Consider the following 24,929-nt stretch of genomic DNA (forward strand, 5'->3'; position numbering starts at 1 on the left):
TAAAAATGAACAGAGAGAGTATAAGACTCCCCCCCCCCCTTCATTTTTAGTTGTTAAGTGGATCGGGTCACGGTCCTTTTGGACTGGGCCTGGTCCCATCCTTTGTTTTAGAGGCCTGGTCTCCATGTATATATACATGTGTGCATATGCACCATGTATATTGATAAATACATGGTGTATATACATACATATATATAGAGGGTCGGGAAAAAAAAACTAATACACAAATAACTAATGAAAAAGCTAATTGTTAGTCCATTGGGACTTTAAATAATTGAAGGATACAACCCTTAAATACAAGTGAAAATCATTTTGCAGATGCCGGTTTTTTTTAGTTAAGAAAATTAATCGACTACTCAAACGTACACACAATCGGGGTTTAAAGGGTGAAATGGTCATGCCTTTTAATTACTCAAAATGCCTTGGACAATGAAACTCGAATAAAATTGCTCATTAACCTAATTCTCCTGATTTAATTAGCTAAACAAATAATTATCCAAAAAGGGCTCTCTTATGTTAGAGGTTTCATATCCTAGACAAGTCAGTTATGTTATGTCAGACTTCGGAGTCGTATAGCCATTTTTGACTCATTCATGTTATTTCCGCACTAATGTTTAAACAAGTATTTTTATTAAGTATTATGAATTATTACGTTTTATAAAGACTTATTATGCATTCACGTTATATTCCGCTCATGTTATGCCTCATGATGATTTAGCAAGCTATGTGGTTCGCTCGGTCACATGCAGTAAGGCACCGAGTGCCGTGTTTCGCCCAGGCCGTGGTTCGGGGCGTGACAGCAACACACCTTGACTATTCTCATTTAATATAGAACTTTCTTCAACATTTGAGGACTGAGGTTCAGTCACTAATCGTTTTGGAGTTGGATTCTTTCGTTGTCTTGCAGAGCCAGAATTTTTGGGTGAGGAAGGTAGGGAGATAGCGTTTGGGTTGGAAGATGATGGGAATTTAGAGGATGATATTTGAAGAATTGTTGCGATGAAGGATGGCGTTTTTTAAGGTGGATCAAGGACATTTGGGTTGGATGGTTCCTGAGTAGAAGATTGTGACTCAGACATATCTGATTTTTAGTATGGAGATGATCAGAAAGAGATTTTGATTCTTGGAATAATCAAGGGAACCAGAATATCAAGGATCTTTTGACTTGGGAGAGATAATTTAGTTTTGAAAGGAAAAAGGTGTTACTAGAATTTAGACAGTGACACATGGACGGACGAATCTAACTATTGAGGGGGTTTCATTTAATTGCTTCAAGGTTAGGCGGGAATGATTATAATGACAAGGAACTATAACCTCCTTAAAAAACACAATGTATATTTGAAGGTACTAACCTGATTCAAGGAACCAGGTTCTTGATTTTTTTCTTCCTCTTTTGTTAGGACCCCATCTTCTTTTCATCGCCATCGTCTAGTTTTGCCATGAGTGCAAAGAATCTCCCCAGGCAGTCAGAACCTGTTTCTCCATATTGTCACTTGCTTTTCTTCTTTTGAATTTTTTGACAGGAGCCTGGTTCTTCTTCATTGTTTTTTTAACCATCTTTTGAAATCTTCGAGTGAGGTAAGCCATGCCTGACTCATCACCTCTAGAATCACTTTTGGTAGCAACCATGAGTACCTGATTCTTCTCTTCCTTTGGCCCCCTTCCTTCCATAGCCTTTAGGTCAGCCTTATCATATTCCTTTCTCGTCTTTGGATCTTGTTTTGACATCAGCCAGATCTGTGTTCTTAGGAATATAGTAGTCATCACATATGCTATCACACGACTCCGAATCCTCAGCCATGATAACATCATGTAATCTTGCATTCCACCATTCATGGTAGTTTCTATTTAATCTTGGTGGTCTTGTGATATACCGTCCTTCCCCTTAGTTAGGTGAACTATCCATGAGAAGGATCATTTCTAAGTGGTAACCTTTTAGAAAGAACCCGCTCTAATACCATTTGTTAGAAGTTGTGCATTCACCAAACAGTATATGAGAGACCTGATTGTCTACCAGTTCTTTGATGCAGTGCAGTAAGTAAATAAGACAGGATTTTACCGTGAAAAACTCCTTGCTTAAGGGATTAAAAACCACGACCTACCACGTAGGATTTCAACTCCACTAACACCGAGAAACTTCAGATTATTAACTCTTGCAACCTAGGAATTAACTCATATAATCCCTCAACCCTTACAGTACACCCTATTGTAAGTAACTCTTGACTACCTCAAGCCAAGCGAACTAATAAACCTAGACTAACTCTAGCCTAGTGTACCACTCAAAAGCTTAAGTAAGTAAACCGCCTACAAACAACTTCTGAGAATTCAACTAATACACCTAGACTAACTCTAGCCTAGTGTACCACTCAAAAGCTACAAGCAACTTCTGAGAATTCAAAGTACACACAAACAACTTCTTAAAATAGAAGAGTAGGTTTACAAATTATAGAACAAACGAAAAAGACTCAAACAAACCTAAGGACTTAAAATATCTTCAGTGGTGAGAGCTGGTTCTTCTGTTGTTGGAGCTTTGTTCTTGAGAGCACCTCAAGAGGTGAAGACTTGCACTTAGGATATGAGCAATTTGATTTTGTAAGAATAAATCTTCACTTCAACAAGATGTTGTATATGTAGAAAGAGAGAGTGAAGATGACAGCCAATAAACTTTGGACCATTGGTCAAGCCACTCTGCTGATGTACTACTGCACTGCTACTGTGCTACAGTGTCAGTAGCTTTACAGCTGTAGATTTTACTTTTCAACGATCCATGGACCTGGTCCCTCATCTGGAGGAAGCTGGTTCCTCATCTGTTCTTGAACGGGCTGCAACAGCTCTGCTGCTGTGCTGCTACACTGCTGCGATGTCAGTAGCTTTACAGTTGTACAGTTGATCTAAGAAATAGCTACGGACCTGATCTCACCTGGTCCTTCTGAAAACATATGTGGTCCTTCATATCCTACAGCTTGTGTAGAGTGACTGATAGTGTCTGATTCTTCAAAAAGCATGTTAACATATCAGTACATGAGATATCAAGAGGTTGACCAAATTCAACAAGTGAACCTTATCAGATCTGGTTCCTTAGGATTTGTCAAATCATCAAAACATAAGATAGCATAGCGTATCAAGCACAAAAAAGGTTCAGCTACTAAATGCCTACAAGAGCCTGAAGCATGAATCCATTGAGTTAGAGGCTAGAAACATATACAAAGCAGAAGGCAATATGATGAGAATTATACAAACATATGGAGGTAATAAACTGCATAAAATATTCAAACATATGCAACACATATAAACTACATTTTATATTGGCAACTCTTAAATTATCCTACACTGTACAAAAATATACAATCATATGCACCGCAAAAATTTTCCCAATTCCCACTATACAAAATTATACAACACATATACCAAGAATATACAACACTTATACCAAAAAATACAAACATATACAAAGCAGAAGGCAATATATGTTGAGAATTATACAAACATATACAATCATATACAACCAGAAATATGCATTTTGGATAGAAAAATGGCAATACCGTGTCTTTCAAAGGTCAACCACTATGTGCAAGCACCTCGAACCAATCTTTTTATCTATATGTCACGAGCCAAAAATAAAATCTTAGGGAGATCATTTTTTCCATCGCGATATAGGTTTTGGCACTTAAAAACATCAAAAAAACAAAAATCAAGACACTCACATAAGTTTAAAAACTAGAACATGAAAAGCTTAAAGCAAGTAAAGCTACCGTCATGACATATGCATCCCATCCTCGACGAATTTGCAGAACTCTTAGGCCAAAAGTGACAAGAGATTAAATGCATCAATATTGCTCATGAAAGGATGCTTGACATAAAAAAAAATACACTTGGATGTCTCCGAATCAAAAGTTGTTACATATGGATATTAGGCTAATTTCCCTAAAAATTTCTATCGTACCAATTTTTTTAAAGTGACGTCTTTTTCTTCTACTTCCATGATGAGTGGTCTAGGAAGCCCAATCTGAAACAACTTTATCTTGGATAACTCTTCATCACTAATACAATTCGAAGGTCTAGGAAGTGCAATCTGAGACATCTTTATCTTGGCAAACTCTTCATCACAAATAGCATTCCAGAGATCGTCCCTTGACACCATCACCTGCTGCCACTTAGATAGCGAAAAGAGAGTAATACAAGATGACAAACAAGTATGAAGTTAGCGAAAGAAAGAAAACAACGTACATCACAAAATACCAAGATGACCATCAGTAACTTCCTCATTTTCCTTGACACCTGATTCTGGTTGGTCAGCTCGCATGTTTACTTAATGCACTTGCTTGGGGGGAAAACACCATCACCTGCTACCACTTAGACACATAAAAGAATTAATCAAAATTTTCAATCTGAAGGTAGAGAAAAAAAAAAGAACAAGTATAGAAAAAAATACCATGAAGACCATCACTAACGTGCTCATTTCTCTTGACACATGACGCAGTTTGGTCAGCTCGCGTGTTCAGTTCATGCACTTGCTCGGGAAGGGGGGGGGGGGGGGGGCAACACCATCACCTGCTACCACTTAGACACAGAAAATGATTAATCAAAAGTTTCAATTTGAAGGTAGAAAAAAGAAGAAGAACAAGTACAGGAAAAAATATCAGGAAGAGTACCATCAATAACGTGCTCATTTCCCTTGACGCATGACGCGGGTTGGTCAGCTCGTGTGTTTAGTTCATGCACTTGCTTGGGGTAGGGATGGTGGGGGGGAAGATCAGTAACTTGCTCATTTCCCTTAACACTTGCCGTTGTTGCCGTTGTTTGGTCAGGCAATGTGTTTAGTTCAAACACTTGCTCGGAGTGGAGGGAACATAATCATAATTATGGAAACATCATTGCCTAGCCCAGATGTACCGTCATCATCAGCATTTCCTTGATGATTCTACTAAAAACAACAAAAAAGAACATCACATGTCATTTTTACATGGAAAAGAGGAATACAAATCTACAAAAATCGTACCTCGGAACCAAGAACCTCATCCCTAGTTTGCTTAATTTTCAAATGCTCGAATATTTTTCCAAAGGAAGATATGATGTAAATGTTGAGTGTCGCAATTGCATAAGTAAGCTAGAAAAAGAAAAAATGAGATAAATGAAACTAGCAACCATGTGTATACAAAAACAACCGACAACCTACAAATTATACAAAAGCAACTGACAACCTACAAAAAGATCAAGATGCAGTACCTTTGAAATGTCACCCCTCAACTATAACTTCAGCCTTCAAATCATCACTGCTCTCCCTCGCGGAGGATCGCGTCTCAATATGTATTGCTGCTGCATATTCTGAGGATGAGGTTGTTTAGGCTGCTGCTCCATATTTCGAGGATGAGGTGGGGATGGAATGTTAGAATCATTATTCTGAAAAGCAGGCAAACCCCGTGAAGAAACATAGTCGGCATTGATATGTTCAAAAAATGGAGCAATGTTTAAGTTTGATTTTTCCTTACTGGTAGGAGAAATGTTGCAGTACTTCATCTGCGAAAATAAAAAAAATAGGTTAAATTAGTATATCATATACAAATTTATACAAAAATGGAAAAGATGAGAGAGTTTGAAGAAAAAGGATACATGAAGTCTAAAAAACGGTCCAAAATTTTACGTTGTCGATACTAGGCATGATCACATCGTCAACCAAGCCCGTATACATCGGAGAATCAGTCACTTTTCAGTTAAGAATATGTGGCACATTATTGCCAATACAAAAATTGAGTTTTTCATCGACTGTAAAGCAGCATTTAAAAAATCATGTCTATAGTGCAAGCAGCAACCCCCCAAGCCTGTACATTGTCAAATACTCAAACTGTTTATCCCTCGTTGTTTTGAAATCTCTTCAAATCATTTTTCCCCAAGCATAACTTTGATATTCACCACTTTCGATAATATCAAAATATGCTTTGGTGATACAATGATCATTGGTATCCGAGAATAAGAAATGGTGGATGAATACCATCAGAGCCATCTTGAATGCATCATGATCCGACTTCCTTAAAGGGATTAAGAAACTGCTCCCTCATTATTGATGTGTTTTCTGGAAAATACGCTTCCATCAACCTATTGACACTTGGTTTGTCATACACAGTTATATCATCTTCAACACACTTCAAATTGGTAACAACAGCGAACTCTCCAATACCAAAACTCAATAAATAGCCATTGAGTTTAATCCACAACTCTCATAACACACCGGGGACAACTTCCCTCAATAACATGCAATGTATAAGTTGGTTCTGCGTAAAAGGATGGAGGTCCAAGAAATATTCAAAACAACTTTCACGGAACATTTGAAGTTACGTATCAGACAAGTATTCCCTCAAAAAGCCGACAATATCAATCTTGGTACGACAACTAATCCCAGTCCGAAAATGTTCATTTCGGTTGTATATAGAAGTCACCAACCTCCATATGAGAAAAGAGAATAAAGTGAACAAAAAGAGATGCAAACACAGTTGAGGAAAATATCAAAAAAGGATATACGTATATATAATTATACAAGCCTATACAAACACTATACAATCCTATACAAAAACACATTTTATCTAAGTCGCATCTAATTTTAACTACTAAAACCTTTTTGTTATTACTAAAACCAAATTGTCTACTTGCTACTCATTCCCAGTTAAACTATGTTACATCAAATGAAATAGGATCTTAGACAGATAAGTGTTAGAAGGGATACCTTCAACTGAAATTTTCTTTCCTTAAATTTACATCGAGTAGATATCCTTTGTTCTTTCAATACTGCATAAGAACTACCTTCAGCTACATTGACGACCTTTCTCTTTTTCTTTTTCTTTTTGGCAGCATCATCATCATCATATTCATCAACAAGTTTCAACCTCACTTTATCTCTCTCAGGTCAACCACATTTCTTAGTCCTCGGCTTGATATTCTTAACAAGGTTATCAACCTTCTTCGTCTGCGAGAGGGTGATTCGAGTGCTTTCTTGTTGACAACTATTTGTGGGAGCAACAAGGGACACGAAATCATCATCATTTGTAGCATCAAGGGTCAAAGGCAAGTTGCTGCCAACATAGTATTTAATCCCTCTATTGATAGTCTTCTCACGAGTTCTAGATGAAGACATTTTCACCTTCATACTCTGAGAAAAAGCAAACATTATAGTTAGAAAAAAAACAAAGTATGAAACATTGCTTTGGCCCCTGCTAATACCCCAAATTGTTATCAACACCACAACATATACCCACTGCAAAAACCATATTGAGAAATAAATCTGGTAACACTTGCTCAAAATCAACCCATATTCAACCAAAATTCAGAAACAAACCCTAAAAAATAACGAAAATCAATCCACATTCTACCAAAATTTAGAAACAAACGATAAAAAACAATCATAAAAAACAACCAAAATCATGAATACAAACAATAAAAAAAAACAATCAAAATCACCAACATTCTATCAAAATTCATAAACAAACCATAAAAAACAACCAAAATCAACCCACATTCTACCAAAATTCAGAAACAAACCATAAAACACAAAAATCAACCCACATTCACTATTATACCATAAAAAACAAGATAAAAACGAACATGCATACTAAAATCGAAACAAAAAAACTCAAAAAGCTAAAACAGAAAAAGTAAACAAAAATAATACTATAATCACTGCGAAAAAATGAGGGAGAATATGATAGTTGATCTACATGGACGAAAAAGAAAAACATAGATCAACAAAGAAGAAAAATGGGGAAGTAATGGACAATGGAGATTTACCTGTTGAAGTTGAAATTAGCGAAGAAAGAAAAGAAGAAAGAAAGTAACGAACTAGAGCTTGAAAATATCTTCCACGTTTTAATGGGCTAACAGATTGAAAACTAAATTTAACTTTACACTGAAGGTGGACCCTTGCGGGTAAGAAACTGAAATATGACCCCAATTTGGTTATAATTGGGCCCCAATTAACATACAATGCAATTAGGGCAATTTGCACGATTGCCCTTATTTGAGGGTGGTCTTTAATTTTTGCCCCTCAAATTGCTGGTCTTTAATTTTGCCCTTCACCTAAAAACCCATGGGTTCCGGGTTCGAATTCAGCTCAGTCAAAAATTTAAAACAATAGGTAAGACAGAGTTTGGATTCGCAAGGCCAAGTTTTAGATTCAAACTCTACCTAACTCTTAAGGCAGAGTTTGCTACCTTATAATGCAGAGTTTGCCTTAAGGTAGCAAACTCTGCCTTAAGACTTACGTAGAGTTTAAATCTAAAACTATGCCTTGCGAACCCAAAACTCTGTCTTGCGAATTTTTCTTAATTTTTGACTGAGCGTGGGTTCGAACTCAGAACCCATGAATTTTTAGGCGAAGGGCAAAAATTTGAGAGGAAAAGATTAAAGACCAGTGCCTTTGAACGGCAATCCGCGCAAAAAAATGGTGTAATTATTCCTAAAAACATCTCTTCCTATTATCTCTTAGGTCGACATTTAATAATATTTCAACAAAATTATATTTTAACCTAATTTTTTCACTTCAAATCTTCTACCTATTTCAAGTTGAAATTGAATAATGGACAAAATTAAAAAGGATTTTTACAAAAATATACAACCCAAGATAATATATTACACCTACACAGCTATATTTTTAGTTTACATTCACATAACCATTTTTTTTTCCGCAACAATGCTTATAGACACGGTATACAAAATTATACAAACATTATACGACATTGTACACTTATGATAAACAATGTATTTAACGAAAAACTGGACTAAATCGGATAGTTAAGGAAAAGCTAGGCTAAACCAGGTAAATATTCTTTCTCAGTAGACATAAAGCGTAATTTTTCCAAATTAAGACATTGAATTCTCTCTTCTTTTGTTTTTAATAATATTGTTATAAAATAATAGTAAAACTACACGACACAAGAGATATAGTCAAAGAAGTTGGGAGAGAAAAAGATTTTTATTGTCTTTCAATTCTACTAACAAACCTCCTATTTATAGGATGAAATACTTGGTGGCCAAGTATATAGGGAAATAACTTGCTGGCCAAGTTCCCTAGGTGGCCACGTTACTTGGTCTCCAAGTTCCTTGTTGGCCAAGTCCTTGTGGACATCCACCAATAAATGTTTACAACACTCCCCCTTGGATGTCCATTTAATAGATGATGTGTCTCGTTAATACCTTATTAGGAAAAACCCCGTGGGGAAAAAGTCCTAATGAAGAAAAAAGAATACACATATCTAGTAATACGCTTTGAGAGCTGCCTCATTAAAAACCTTGCCAGGAAAACCCAAATGGGACAAAACCTTGGTCAAGGGAAAAAGAGTACAGCGCGTATTTGCTTCCCCTGATTAAAGCATCACATAATTCTTGACGATGACGTAACAAATCTTGTATACCAACTTATCATATCTTGAGATTGGCAGAGCTTTGATCAGATCTGTCAAATGATCATTTGACGAAATGGTTGATGATCTGCATCTTCCTTTCTCAGATAGAGTTGCATCATCGCCGTATAATATTGTTGCAATCAGGACAAGTACATCATGACTTGCTTCATAATTTGTTGTTGTCTTTCTATGATTTGACTGTCATGACAATAATCCTTCATGGAAATAGATAACACATCTGGATTGAACTCTTATGTCGATCAGATGAATGCCCTGTATATCCAAAACACTTGACAATATTGGTTAGGACAAATACGTTCATGTCAGGGCTTTCATTTGCAATATGCAGTTGATCTATTTCAATAACTCCATGTTAGAGTAAATTATATCATGCCCGCAGTTATAGCAAGATATATAAACGCATCAACTGCACAAATATATGGTACTTCAGGACCATTTCAATTTTCTCATTTCAACCTCTTTCAGCAGATATAATCAAATGCTTTTGGAAACTCTTCAAGAGCTCCAATAATATTCAAGTCATCAACTTGCATAATAATATGAAAGGTTCTGATTATCATATAGATACAAGGGTAAACATGATCTTATTTGTACCCTTCGTCAATAAATATTCATTAAGGCGATTTCAGTACATCAGCCTTGATTCATTTAATCCACTTAAGGATTATAAACAAGTTTCCCAAGAATTTGTATATGCTTTAGGCATATTGAATCCTTCAGAAATTTTCATATATATTTTGTCAAGTAAGCCATATAGGCTGTGCCAACTTCCATCATTATAAATTGTGACATCTTCTAATGTCTGGACTACAGGTCCAATCACTTACCAAGATGCATCATATCACTTGGTAATTATTTCTACGTCAGCATGCTTTAAGAGACGTAGAACTCATATCCTCACAATCTTATACAATATTGTGCGCCATACCATATCAAAGATATCGTCAATGAGATATCATCTCGTATCGGTTCGCAATTTGACATAACTTACTGAGATCTCATCACTTCATTATTTTCAGGTACCTGAACCTCTCATACGGTTTATGAAGTGTTATGTCGTAGCTCTTCAAGAGCACATTGCCTCCTTATTATGATCATTTGCTCCTCCCTTTTTCAAGGATTATTATATTTGGAACCGATTGGTCTACCATGCTCCATGCACGTTGTAGACTTTGTCCTTCAGGGACATCAAGAGCATTTTGCAGATGAAATATGAAATGGTTGGGTCAGCAAATGCTTCCAGCATTTGACTTGAATTATCTGAGGATCATACTGATGATAATTCACAACATATTTCTTAGCTTCTTATTCTCTCCCCCTTATTTTAGTGACATATGTCCCCATTTTCTTTGGGAAAATCCATCTGTGTGCATCATGGTATATCCATTAATCATGTACCGCACATCAAATGCTAAAAGATGGAAATATCTAGTTCCTGACGCTGAACCAAATATGAGGGGAGAATTTATCAAAATTTATTGATCTGAAGCATACAAGTGTTGTTGTATGCAATATATCATATCTCAGACCAACATCTGAAACTCTGTTCTCATAAGCAATGGTTTAGCTGTATTATGGAGGCATCTAATGCCAAACCAGCTTAGATATAAACCAGCATTATCAAGATGATTGTCTTGATTACATATTCTGAAAATTGTGCTTCCAACCCAATCATTTTGAGCAAGCAACTTCATAAATGTCAAGCTGTCAGTTGACAATAAACATACATGTGACCATCTCATAGATGCATCTATTTAAGACATCACATTGCAGGTGAAGGGCCCCATATTCACCTTTTATATTTTCCAGAATTTTAGGGGATTCAGTCCCAACATTAGCTAGTATAATCAACTTATCATGAGAACAAGCAACAGAAACAAATTCTTGAAGAATCTTCTAGTTCTTCAATATATTTTAAATACTCAATTAGCACATCAGATTTAAATCAGGAAGACCAAAAATGGTCTTGTCAACTGATAAAATTATCTGTACATGTAAACTTCAAGTTTACCATGACGAGTGCTATTTATTTTAGTAAACTTCTGATTTACTATTGCATGAGATTTTATGTCATAAACTTCTAATTTATCGTGAAATGTGATCCATCATGCTCAGGTAACGTTTCATATACGTATTTCTTACCCGTAATAACTTAAAGATATTCAATATTACAATAATTTGTAGTCCCAATATGATAACCAATTTTATTGCTAGTAAACTTCAGGTTTACTATAATCTGTGTTCCAATCGTAACGATTACGATCTAGGACAAATGATGTTATCATATATATCCTCTCTCGAATTTATTTATCATAATCAGATACTATTTGGATACTGCTGGTGTCAGGATACTTATAGATAAACAATTAGCTCTTTTGGAGCCCTTGATCATTAGTTTTCACTACCAATTTTTTTTTTTTAGATACTTCTGTTATCACAAAAGAAAAATTGGCTAGACACTACTAGTGTCATGAAAGAAAACTGTAATAAAATGAAAATTTAAAGACAAACTATAAATTACGAAAAGTAAACGTTAAGCTCTAAACTTCAGTATTTTAAACATCTCCTTCAGGATTCATCATTAACATCTGAACATTTTGTATCAAAGAGGCAACCACATAGTTATTAATTCCTTCAGGGGAAAATACGTTAATTGTTATTTCCTTCGAGGAAATCAATAACAATTAACCATAATGTATTAATGTGGTTATAGCAGAACCATTCTACTCTGCTCCCTTTTGCCTAAGAAAAATACTTTGAAAAAATTATTTAAGATGTTTCTGCGTACGACAGGTACGCGTTGCTATGTCTTAATTTCATAGCACAAAAATAACATGTATATTCCTTGTATTTTATCTCTCCAGGAGACAGGTTGTGGTATTTCTTCATTTACTTCGGGAAATGAAACCTGATTATTCAAATGTGCTTGCAATACAACGTTCATCAATAACTCGTTATTTTGCTTAAGCACAAGAAGACATTGCTGAGAATATTTCTCAGATATTTTACTAGTTCTTTCTGCTTCAGGAGTGAAGTTTAAAGTTTACTACTTCGGGAGTAAAGTTTAAAGGTATACTACTTCGAGACTAATTAAGGTCGTACTACTTCAGGAGTAAATTTCGAAGTTTTACTACTTCAGGAGTAAATTTTCAGAATATTTATTAATTCGTGATTAAATTTCATAATTGTACTACTTCGGGAGTAGATTTCAGAGTTGTACTACCTCGGGAGTAGAATTCAAAGCCTTACTACTTCTGGAGTAGAATTCAGAGTCTTACTACTTCTGGAGGAAAATTTAGAGTTTTACTACTTCGAGAGTAGAGTTCAAAGTTCTACTACTTCAGGAGTAGAGTTTCTGAGTTTACTACTTCGGGAATCAAGCATAGAATATTCAGAATATTTCTTTTCAATTATTCTACCTCTTCTAGAGATGAGTCGCGATAACTACACAACCAAACACACGTCCGCATTTAGAAGCTTACCACACATTGTCACATTCACTTCAGGGAATGGATCTGTATTTTAACATATATATAAAAAAAAAAAGTTCTCATTCTTCAAGAATGAAATATAATCATCCGGACTTGGCTTAACCATATCAAATATCAAATCATGATAGCTTAGAACCTCTTTAAGATATTGCTACTTCAAAAGCATATCGAGGCATACATATAATGTGGAGAATTTTTCTCTAACACATCTTCAATCATAAACACAATAAGCCCGTAAAAATAATCCCACTTCTGGTGGTTATAGACATAAATAAATTTAATCATAACGAGATTTAATAAATATTATCACTTCGAGTGTCTTGTAAACTCTCATTCTTAGTCATTTAAGGGATATAAAATTAACACCATAATCCCTAGTAACAATATTGTTCTTCAGGAACACTTTGAGGCATAAATAGTCTAGAACTAATTACGTTCTCTCAGATCCGATGAATCCAACAAAGTGATATCATTAGTATAACAAGATTAAAAACAAGTGGAGTAATAATTTACTCACCTGGCTTTCGAAGCAATTGCTGCTAATATGAAGCACTGTCAGATCTACACTTCTTTGAAATATGAATTAGCACCAAAAGCTCATATGTCTAATGTTAAATATGATTTGATATATTCATCTAAATTAATTGCAAGTACGTTTTTGAAGGATCACAAGTTCTTAGAAATAAAGAACATGGAGTGTACCCATATGTTAAATATTTGACCAAAATATGCATGCTTGCAAAATAAACTAGCAACTGCAGCAACGAACTTACAGCAAAGGCAATATTATCAAGTACATATTTGAGGGTGCTAGGTGTCCATACCTCACATGGGTAGTGATTTCTTTAAAAATGCACATACCTTTTACCTCTGAGCCTTATAGTTAACAAAGACCAGAGCTTATTCGCTAATATCATAACATCTTGTTGATAATCTTTCACTTATGTAATTAATTGCATAACGAGCTAGATGGAAAATTAAACTCAAAATGGCAGAGTCTCGTGCTGATAACGTGTTATAAAATAATAGTAAAACTACACGACACAAGAGATATAGTCAAAGAAGTTGAGAGAGAAAGAGATTTTTATTGTTTTTCAATTCTATTAACAAACCTCCTATTTATAGGATTGAAATACTTGGTGGTCAAGTATATTGGGAAATAACTTGCTGGCCAAGTTCCCTAGGTGGCCACGTTACTTGGTCTCCAAGTTCTTTATTGGCCAAGTCCTTGCGGACATCCACCAATAAATGTTTACAACAAATATTTAAATTCTTATAAGCATGATACCAAATTGTATCATGTATCGATTTTTAAGTATTTGATTCAATTTTATTCGTTTCATTGGGTTTTTCCATTTATCTGAGAACACCCTAATTTTAACATCCTATACTCAAACTCCTCTATTCCTCAATCAATGGAAACATCCACCGGACATCCACCGGAAACATCCCACAATGTTCACAATGACAATCCTACCCCTCCTCAAACCACATCCGAACCTGCCGACTCTATCCTTCCACAACTTCCGGAACCTAAAACCACCCCACCACCCCAACCAAAAAAACGACGTCGTAGAAAGCGTTTCTTCACAGACCTAATCCCAACCTCCGTCTCCGCCGCCGCCGCTTCCGGCCTACGTGTACTCCGCCCTAACCCTAAACCCTCCACCGCCGCCGCTGCGTATTCCTACTCCGAAACAGAACTCGCCGCCGCCGCCAATGTAAACGACCTAAACCCTAATTACAATCGCCGTAAAAGAATGTCTGATCTAGCTAAAGAAGTAGACGTTGAAGCCTTAATTGCAATCTCCGTTGGCTTCCCTGTTGATTCATTAACTGAAGAAGAAATTGAAGCTAATGTAGTTTCACAAATTGGCGGTGTTGAGCAGTCGAATTATATCGTTGTAAGAAACCATATTTTGGCGCGTTGGAGGTCTAATGTTACTGTTTGGTTGACGAAAGATCATGTTTTGGAGTCTATTAGAGCTGAACATAAGAATCTTGTGAATTCAGCTTATGCGTTTTTGTTACAACATGGGTATATTAATTTTGGGGTTGCTAAAGGGATAAAAGAAGTGAAATTTAAGGGATTTGATGGGGTTGTTTCGAAAGGGAATGTGATTGTAATTGGGGCGGGGTTATCGGGTTTAGTTGCTGCGAGGCAGTTGATATCGTTGGGGATTAAGGTTGTCGTTCTTGAAGGAAGGGGGAGGCCCGGTGGGAGAGTGAGATCGAAGAAAATGACAGGTGGACAAAACGGGGTTGTTAACGTTGTTGCTGCAGCTGATTTAGGTGGAAGTGTGTTAACGGGGATAAATGGGAATCCGTTGGGTGTTCTAGCGAGGCAGTTGGGGGTCCCGCTTCATAAGGTGAGGGATATATGTCCGTTGTATTTGCCGAATGGGAGGACTGTGAATCCGGATATTGATTCGAAAGTTGAAGCTTCGTTTAATAAGTTATTAGATAGGGTGTGTAAACTTAGACAGGCGATGTTGGTTGAGGTTAAGAGTGTTGATGTTTCGTTAGGTACCGCGTTAGAGGCGTTTAGGCATGTGTATAGAGTGGCTGAGGATCCACAAGAGCAAATGCTTCTTGATTGGCATTTGGCTAATTTGGAGTATGCTAATGCTTCGTTAATGTCAAATTTGTCTATGGCGTTTTGGGACCAGGATGATCCTTATGAAATGGGGGGTGATCATTGTTTTATTCCCGGAGGAAATGAGAGGTTAATTCGGGCTTTAGCAGAGGACATTCCTATTTTCTATGATAGGACGGTTGAAAGTGTAAGATATGGTACTGACGGGGTTTTAGTGTATGCTGCTGGTGGGCAGGAATATCATGGGGATATGGTTCTTTGCACGGTTCCCTTGGGAGTACTGAAGAAGGGTAACATTGAGTTTGTACCAGAGCTTCCTCAACGCAAGAAAGACGCAATTGAGAGATTAGGATTTGGGTTGTTGAACAAGGTTGCAATTCTGTTTCCATATGACTTTTGGGGCGGGGAGATTGATACTTTTGGGCACTTGACTGAGGACCCGAATATGAGGGGTGAGTTTTTTCTGTTCTATAGTTATTCTTCGGTTTCAGGTGGACCACTTCTTATTGCACTTGTAGCAGGAGAAGCAGCAGTAAAATTTGAAAAGATGTCTCCTCTTGAATCTGTTGTGAGGGTTCTTGAAATTCTCAAGGGCATATTCAGCCCGAAAGGAATTGCTGTTCCAGATCCACTTCAAGCAGTTTGTACGCGTTGGGGACAGGATCAGTTCAGTTACGGATCTTATTCTTATGTTGCAATTGGAGCCTCAGGGGATGACTACGATATCCTTGCCGAGAGTGTTGGAGACCGACTTTTCTTTGCAGGTGAAGCAACTAATAAACAGTATCCTGCAACTATGCACGGGGCTTTTCTTAGTGGGATGAGAGAGGCTGCTCACATACTGAGAGTTGCTGATAGGAGATCATCGATATCTCCAGCTGAGAAATCAAATATTTCCGGTCAAGAAAACGTTGGTGTTGTTGATAAGTTATTCGAGGCTCCAGACCTTAAATTTGGAAATTTCTCTGTGTTGTATTATCCTATGTCAACTGACCTGGAGTCTAATTGCTTAATACGAGTTGAATTGCAAGGGGGGAAATCTTTACATTTATACAGCTTGATCTCCCGAAGACTAGTACTGGAGCTAAGCAAATTAGAAGGGGATCTGAGCAGGATAGAAATGTTAACACGTGACTTTGGGGTGAAATTGGTTGGTTGGAATAATTTATCCGCTGCTGCAGGATCGCTAATCAACTCCATTGAATCAGCTAGATCAGTTTGAATATCGAGCTACTGTTTCTGGTAGATGCAGATAAGATGGGATACATTAGTAGTTTAGGACCTCAATTCAAACTGAATTAGTTCGAATATGACTATTGTAGATTCAGGGACAAAATCCCTATCAAATTGAATTGCTCGATGTTAATGGTCGCTTCTTGTACTGATCAACTCTTGGTAATTATCTGGCAAAATGCAGTTACAGGATTTTTAGAGGTTCAATATAAGGTTATCAGGTAATATCACTGTTTAATTTGTTCGGTGACTCGTTCTTTTGTAGGTGTCTATGTTTAGAAGCATTTAATGGAGGGTTACTGTGTTTGCAAGCTGCATGCCTGCATCTAGAGAAAGACAATCAAAGAAAATGTGATCAAAGTCGACTTAAAATGAAAAAAAATAAAAAATAAAAACAATTTGGAACTTCTTGCTGACACCAGGTGAAATTACAAAGCAAAGAATTTTATGGCACAAATGTACAGTTCAATTAAGTGAAAATTCTACAATGCACATCAATCCCAACTTTCTCTTACATCGACCTTTTTCTTTTCTATCTCTCCTTTAAAATTTCTGATGATTATCCGGCAGTTGCAGACAATGGCGGATTCAACAATGGGTTCTCTGGTTAGGCAAAACCTAGTATTAGGGGGTTGAATTAGACATATATGTGCAAAAACAAAGCGTACATAAACTTAACTATACATTTTAGAATTCAATCTCTCAACTCAGAACCCACAGTGTCTGAATCCTGAGTTCGCCGCTAGCTGCAGAATTGTTGTCCAAATTAATCAGATGGAGATGTTTTAACAATTATCAACAAGAAATGCCTTCAACTGTTTAGCAAACTCCTTTGGTTTCTCCAAGTTGACTGCATGTCCCGCATTTCTGATAACTACTAACTGAGCATTCCCTTCAATATGCCTGTCATTTAGTATTTCACAGTTCTATCATGAGATATGAAGTTTACTATTTCAAGAAAACAAAAAATTAGAACGTTTTAAAGTTCTTGTTACCTCTGCAGTCTATACCCCAGTTCTAATGGGAATATCCTGTCTTGTTCTCCCCAAATAATTAATGTGGACTGTTGGGAATAAGAAGAAAAGACACAAACCAAATGAACAAGCGATGAAACGAAATGAAACTAAACAAGTAAAAACTACGAGAATTATGACAAAAACTTAGGAAAATGCAAACCTGGGAAATCTTAGGAAGATTAGAAAGTCGTCTATCTTTGAGTAAATTTTGGATGAGTTCTCTTTTCTCGTTCACATAATCGGTGCACATCACCTGTAAAATGCAGAATCGTTATCAGCCACTATGTAGATTCAATGAAATAAATATATAGAACACCAATAATCTTAGATATGATTTAATATAAAATCCAAAAACTCTTTGGCAACACAACAACAACCCAGTGTAGTCCCGCAAGTGGGATCGGGGAGGGTGGTGTGTATGCAACCTTACTCCTACATTGTGAAAGTAGAGATGTTGTTTCCGATAGACCTTCGGCTCAAGTAAAGCATATCATAATCAAGTATGGAGAGGGAAATACAACAATGAAGAAGTCATGCTAAAAATAAAGGAGAAGAGAATAGTAGCAACAACAAAAAATACGGTAGCCGAAGCAAAAGAACATGTAATAATACAATCGAAGAATAAGATAATAGGAGAGTAAAACAGAAGCAAAGGAACAACAGGTAATAATACAACCAAAAGCTCTTTTGCAATAGCATAAATGTTAATCTGAAACATGATATAGAGATAGACTTACGTCAATAAAATCCGAAAGGAAGTAGGAGGGCATCACTTTGACAGGCTTAAAAAACGAGAAACGCATCAATTCCCTTAGCTTTTCAGGTGTCTGTGGCAATAAAATGCTAGCAGCTTCATCCAAATCAGAGACCTGAAACAAGCCATCTTTCATATCTTTCTCCTCTAAGCAAACACCTGCACAACACAACACCAACCTTTCCACTGCCTCAGGATATTGAGCTGCAAGGCTATAACCAACAAACCCTCCATAACTAATCCCCACAAGGCTCGTCCTAAGCACACCGTGCACCTCCATCAACTTCTTGACACATTTCGCCTGAAAATAGAGGCCGCAAAATCAACCCATTTTTAGTAATCAACCTAACATGTATAATTTTAAGGGGAGCCTTGAAGCAACGGTAAAGTTGCCTCCGTGTGACCTATAGGTCTTGGGTTAGGATAGGTTGCCTACATTACATCCCTTAAGGCTGCGGCCCTTTCCAGGACCCTATGTAAACGCGAAATGCTTAGTTCACCGTGCTGCCCCTTAACCAACAGGTCTAATTTTAAAGCATTGGATCATGACCCGTCTGCTGACTTGACTAAACAGGTCAAAATGATGAAACATGACAGGTCGAACTGTAACCCAAGTCTAAGAATACAAAAAATCAAAATTTGGAGATTTGGAATTATGTAAACTTTGAAAGAATTTAAACTACTCCCTCCGTTCCAAATCATGTGACAATTTTTGCTTATTGAGAGTCAATTTTGACTAATGTTCAAAGCTAAGTTAGATTAAATCAACTCAATATTTTAAAATTAAAATCTAGTTATTCAAAAACTATATGGAAAGTAATATAAGTTGCAATTCTTTCTCATATCAATATGATAAAAAAAAAAATACGTTAAATTGGGATGGGGGAAGTACTAATCTAAGAAAAAATCATTTAACTTTCATTTTTTTCTTTCAACAACAAAATAAAAAGCAGGCGAGGTTAGATCATGTTGGGCAGATTAAATTACGACCCCTTTTTTTATTCATCCCAACCTCTCAGAGTAATTTGACCTTTTTTTATACGATTAAAAGTTAGCCAAACTCGTCCATTTATCGTTTTTACCTGAAAACTCTCGGTCCTCTCCGGGCGCGTCGTGGCGGACTCACCGAAGAAGAGGAGATCAGGAAGGTAGACATTAAAATGGGGAGTAAAATGTCTTAGGAGATCACTATATTGCCACATTGCATTGGCACCAAATCCATGCACAAGAAAGAGGTTAGGTTTTGTTTGTTCATGAACTTTAGGTATCCAACAATGCATGGTGCTTCCATCTTCAAGATCTGTTGTTACAGAACGTAGCCCAGAAAAGGAGAAAAAGTATCGGTAGAAACGATCTCTTGATGCTGTGAAGCTAAGGCATTTGGCCATTGTGTATATATTCAATGGCACGAATATATGACAGGAATTTATTTAAAGTTTGAAATTCTTTTCTTGAAGTACTTCATGTTAATGACTATTATTAATAGTAACTATGAGTCTATCAAAATGGATAGAATTCGAGGTCTACCATGAATTTCGGTTTTATCTTTTGGAACATATTTCATGACTTGCGAAGGTTTTTTGCCCGCTCAGTATGATTTAACCGAATCCAACATATTAACTACCTTTACATGCTTAGTAGGCGTTTGGCCATAGAGTTGGGGGCACAAAGTTGAAGTATTGATTTGAAATCGATGTTTGTTTATGAAATATACTTGAGCCGAGGGTCTATCGGAAACAGCCTCTATATCTGCCAAAGATAGGGTTAAGGTACTGTTCGTACCATGTGGGAGGTTTATATTAAAGAATGACTAGTTACTGCTAATGCTGATTTATTAGACCAATGGATCTTTGTAAAATCATTAGTATTGGAAAGTTTGTCGTAGCATGTAATCACTAGCATTTATTTATAATAGGAAAATGAAGATATGCGATTTATTAATGTGGCGCCTTAGGATATTTTGATATCTTATTTATAAATTATGGTTTGCTAATTTGGTAAGATTGTATAAGAGTTGAGATTTTTTTTTTTCTGGTTTTCACACATTGTTGAGTTTTTATATTTATGAGAAAAAATTCTAACTTAAGAAATTCTAAATTGCATGTCCAAATAAAATTTCAACTTCAAATCAACCTAATTTCAAATCCGTGATTTCAAAATCATGTAATCATGTCCAAACGGCCCTCAGTATAATCAATTTGATCGAATCTAACATAATGCCTATAGGGATGGCAATTGGGGCAGGGCAAGGCGGGGCAGGGCAACCTCCTAACGGGGGAGGGCAGGGCGGGGCGGGGCGGGTCAAAACACATTTTCAGAAAATTGGAAGTAGGGCGGGGCAGGTAGTAGGGCAAAGCTGCAAAATAGAAAATAAAATGAAATTCTTACACAATGAATTTGCTAATTTTTTTCAAAAGAATGTATTTTACATTTAAACGGGTTTTCTATTTGGGCAAAAGTTAGGCTTAACTTTTGTAGAATTCCAGCAGAGTGAAAAAAGAAATATGCCTTACAAAATTTCACAAGGTAAACTTTTGCCTTAAGGCAGAATTAGGCATAACTAAATTCTGCCTTGAGGAAGACTTTTAGCGAAGCTTGCCTTGCGATTTTTTTTTTTTTTTACTGAGGGGGAATTCGAACCCAAAAACCTCGGGGTATTTTTGGCCACTTTTTTAAGTGAAGAGCAAAAACTAAAGACTAGCCCCTTTGAAGGGCAATCCGTACAAAAAACAAATGCTTTGAATTTTGAAGGGCAACTTGCACGATTGCCCTTCATATGAACTGATAATTAATTTTTTCCCCTCACTGGTCTTTAATTTTTTCCCTTCGCTTAAAAAGGTGGCCGAAAATACCCCGAGCTTCTGGGTTCGAAATCCAGCAGAGTCGAAAATAATAATAATTTTGCAAGGCATAGGTTTCCATGAACCGATGTCTATTCAAGCGAAGTTACATAGAACCTATACCAAAGACGGCAGACTTTGCCTTGTAAGGCAAACTTTTAGTTATGCCTTAACTAAAAGTCTGCCGGAAACGGCGGTAGACTTTTAGTTATGCCTTAAAGTCTACCGTACAAGGCAGACTTTTTGCAAAAGTCTTGCCTTGCAATTTTTTTTTCTTTTAAGCGGTGGTTCGAACCCAGAACCTCTGGGTATTTTGGGTCACCCTTTTAACCGAAGAGCAAAAATTAAAGACCACCCAAAAAGAAGGGTAATACGTGCAAAAAAAAATGAATTTTGAATGGTCCAATAATTTTTATAGCTCATAGATGTTGGTGACTCAAATAAAGCCAAATCAGTACTAATTCTAACACTAGGCGTAACAATAATATTGAATATCTATTCTTAGTTTTGCATTGGTTTAGACAATGAAAATACATAATTTAATTTAGTTTTTCTTTAATATTTAGTCATGTAATTAATACTTATTAACTGTACTTATTTTAGCATGACTTAATACCTTTAGGGGCCGTTTGGTACATGGTATAAGCTGGATATCCCAACACTAATTTTTTGTACCATGTTTGGTGGAAGGCATAAATTTATCCTGGGATAAATTTATACCTTCTACCAAACAGAGTATAAAATTAAGCACAATCTTTAAGGATGGGATATCCCACCTTATCCCACTAACCTTGGGATTATTTTATTCCATCTCCCAGATGGAATAAATTAATTCTGAAATTATAATCCCGGGATAATTTAGTCCGTGTACCAAACGACTGTAGCGGGTCATATTTTTTCCGATTTGTATTTGCACTGGCCTCATTTAAAAAGGAAGTGTCCCGGGGAAGTACGGTTGTCAATCGTACCAGGAAAAAGGAAAAATATACCTCTACGTGATGGTGCTCTAAATGACTCTATTTTTTAGAGTCGTCACCTAATTTTTAGGAAATTAGGAAAAATCAATTCGAAAAGGGTTCATTTAAAACGATTAAATTTTAAAAGAAACCTAATCTAACCAAAGTATGGGTAAGGATTCTGGTGATCCCCCGGGGAAGGTGTTAGGCACCCCAGCATTAAAGATCCATAAAATACGGTTGATCTATGGATTCTAATAGTATGCCTTTGTAAATATGAATTGTTTATAGTGAAAAAATTGTTTTAGCTTATATTCCAGCAACAAAAGAGTTTAGTCATTCATACAAACTACGTCACATTTCAAGAAACGTAAGTGGTAAAGTTTTGCCCAAAATTGGGCATTTGGGTGTCGAACTAGAACACTTAGGCCAATACCCGAAGGCTCTTAACCTAAGTAGGACTCTACATAAGTCCACCCAAAATAGTTTTTTTTTTTAAGTGTAGAAAATAGTTTTTTAGAAAAATATTTTTAGGCATGCTATTATAGTCCGTATATTAGTCGTATTTTATATTATTTAGATTTTTATTTAGTCTTTTAGTTCAATATCAGTCCAAGGTCATTTTGAGTCCATTTGTCCAAATTGTCCATAGGTACGGTCCCAATTTGTCTCAATGTCCATAAATTTCCAAGTCCTTTTTGTCCAAAATTACATATATATATATATATATATATATATATATATATATATATATATTTTAGTTTGAGAAAATGTCCATTTTTGCCCACAAGTCCGTTTCTGTCTCAAAAATCAATTTTTACCCACCAATTATTATCAAAAAACATTTGTGTTATTTGGAAATGATTTTTAGCAACTCTAAATTTGTAACAATTAGTAAAGGGTTCCAATAAGCATATAATAACAAATAAATAATGTAAAAGTAGGGAGTTGGGACTACCAAGCCCAACAGAAAAAATAAAATAATGCAATTGACTCATTCCGCTCCAATACTTTTTGCTCCAATGCTAGGCTTATCCATGGTTGAAGTCGACTGGATCTTGGAAAGTTAGTGGGCCTCGTTGAGGCCCACCAACGGGTTTGGGTGGACAAGAATGCAAATGGGTTATACATGATATTAGTACATATTCATAATAAAATAGACTAAGTAAAAAATTAAAGGGCTATGATAATTATTACAATGCCAAAAATGAGTTACAACTTTTTCGGGCCAGGCCCATAATTATTGAACTAATGGGGGAAATGGATAGTTGTGCAAAGGGACATTTCTTCAAAAATAAATCGGCTGAAGCACCAAACAAGCCCAACTGGCCTAACTATTAGAATTGGCATAAATTTTTCTAAGTGTCAAAACATGATATAGTAGATAATATACCCTCCTATGGAGAGCAAAACCCTTTAAAGGGCATACCCTCCATATACATCCAACCTACACCATATACCCTGTAATATTCACTCCACATATACCACTTTCCTTTAAAGGGCATACCCTCCATATACATCCAACCTACACCATATACCCTTTAATATTCACTCCACATATATCACTTTTAAATACTCAAAGAGACTTAAGAAGAATTCCCAGAACCAACCCAGATTTTCCAGACTCATAGCATTCAACTTTTTGTCAAGCAATCAAGTATGTGGGCACTTAAATTTGTGGATTCTAAGCTAGCAAACTCAAATAAAGCACAACAAGTAACAACTTAGTTAAAGATAAAAGTGTAGCAAGACAGTTTTTAGGCCAAGACAAATACACATGACACTATGTTCAACACCTAATGCATGGAAACAGTTTTGAAGTCAATCTGTCCTTTAAAATTTATGATCAGCCTAGGCTAATAGCAAAGACAACACTTAATCAAGTAAAACTTTTCAGAATTTTCAAAAAACAAAATTAGGATAGGTGTACAATTTCCACAAATGCAGCCATAAACAGATTTTCAGTCAATCCATGCCCATTTTTGACAGAATTCAGTGGTGATAACATATAGGATGGTATTCCTAAGGTTAGAATCTAAATCAGTGCTAAACAGGACCATTCAGGGACAATATTCAGTCTCTTGAGACTTCAAAGAAAAGACTGCAATTCTCAAATTGTTTTCAAGGTTCAGTTGCACATAGTCTTCTCATGTTGGCTAAGGGAATTAGTTTTACAGGTCTTATGCAGTTCCAAGTAGGGAGGTATGGAGACTCACAAGCAAAGACCATACATAGAAATTGTGTTTTTAAAGAAAAGGAAATGATAGTGATGCACAACAGATAATAGGAATAGGACTGCACTATTCTCAAAAGTTTCTTAATCAAGCAAAAAGACCAATTCCAAACAAGGCTTAGGAAATGCAGTGTCATTGAGAATCAATACAAGGTAAGTTCAAAGAACAGCCATGCTAATCAATAAACAGAAGGGAAAATCTTCATATTTTAAAAAACTTATTACTCTCTTCTCAAGTTTCTTTCAAGCACAAGTAACAGAATTTTAGTCTTCGCACTTACCATTTTCAATCTCTCAGCCTTTTAAACAAGTTTTCAGTTTTAAATATGGCAAAACAGTCCAAGGGAAGTAGAGGAAACATTTTCACAAATATCCTAGGTGAGGCATGTACACACAAAGT

The 24,929-nt window shown here is 36.2% G+C and overlaps 2 protein-coding genes and 1 long non-coding RNA gene across 11 annotated transcripts; 1 reads left to right on the plus strand and 2 right to left on the minus strand.

Annotated features, from left to right (window-relative positions):
• Positions 1–2,920: 2,920 nt before the first annotated feature.
• LOC132605174 (uncharacterized) lies at positions 2,921–7,923 on the minus strand. 9 transcript variants are annotated; one of them, XR_009569080.1, is made up of 9 exons: positions 7,777–7,923; positions 6,719–7,141; positions 5,490–5,517; positions 5,227–5,400; positions 5,000–5,107; positions 4,653–4,924; positions 4,433–4,560; positions 3,543–4,352; positions 2,927–2,992 (listed from the first exon to the last, which is right to left on the minus strand). It is a non-coding gene; the product is annotated as an uncharacterized LOC132605174 (long non-coding RNA). The 9 variants fall into 9 exon arrangements; XR_009569082.1 differs by having other exon boundaries at positions 2,921–2,992; positions 3,944–4,352; positions 5,227–5,517; XR_009569079.1 differs by having other exon boundaries at positions 4,653–4,921; positions 5,227–5,517.
• Positions 7,924–14,119: 6,196 nt separating this feature from the next.
• On the plus strand, positions 14,120–16,971 carry LOC132606418 (lysine-specific histone demethylase 1 homolog 1). The gene has a single exon (XM_060319908.1). The coding sequence runs from the start codon at positions 14,317–14,319 to the stop codon at positions 16,717–16,719; it is 2,403 nt and encodes an 800-aa protein (XP_060175891.1). The 5' UTR covers positions 14,120–14,316; the 3' UTR covers positions 16,720–16,971.
• A 147-nt stretch (positions 16,972–17,118) lies between these two features.
• Positions 17,119–19,924, minus strand: LOC132606419 (uncharacterized). The gene is made up of 5 exons (XM_060319909.1): positions 19,583–19,924; positions 18,484–18,801; positions 17,907–17,999; positions 17,726–17,793; positions 17,119–17,633 (listed from the first exon to the last, which is right to left on the minus strand). The coding sequence occupies exons 1-5, from the start codon at positions 19,886–19,888 to the stop codon at positions 17,516–17,518; spliced, it is 903 nt and encodes a 300-aa protein (XP_060175892.1). The 5' UTR covers positions 19,889–19,924; the 3' UTR covers positions 17,119–17,515.
• Between the last annotated feature and the right edge of the window lie 5,005 nt (positions 19,925–24,929).

The sequence above is a fragment of the Lycium barbarum genome, chromosome 8 (assembly GCF_019175385.1).
Source record: "Lycium barbarum isolate Lr01 chromosome 8, ASM1917538v2, whole genome shotgun sequence".
NCBI lineage: Eukaryota > Viridiplantae > Streptophyta > Magnoliopsida > Solanales > Solanaceae > Lycium > Lycium barbarum.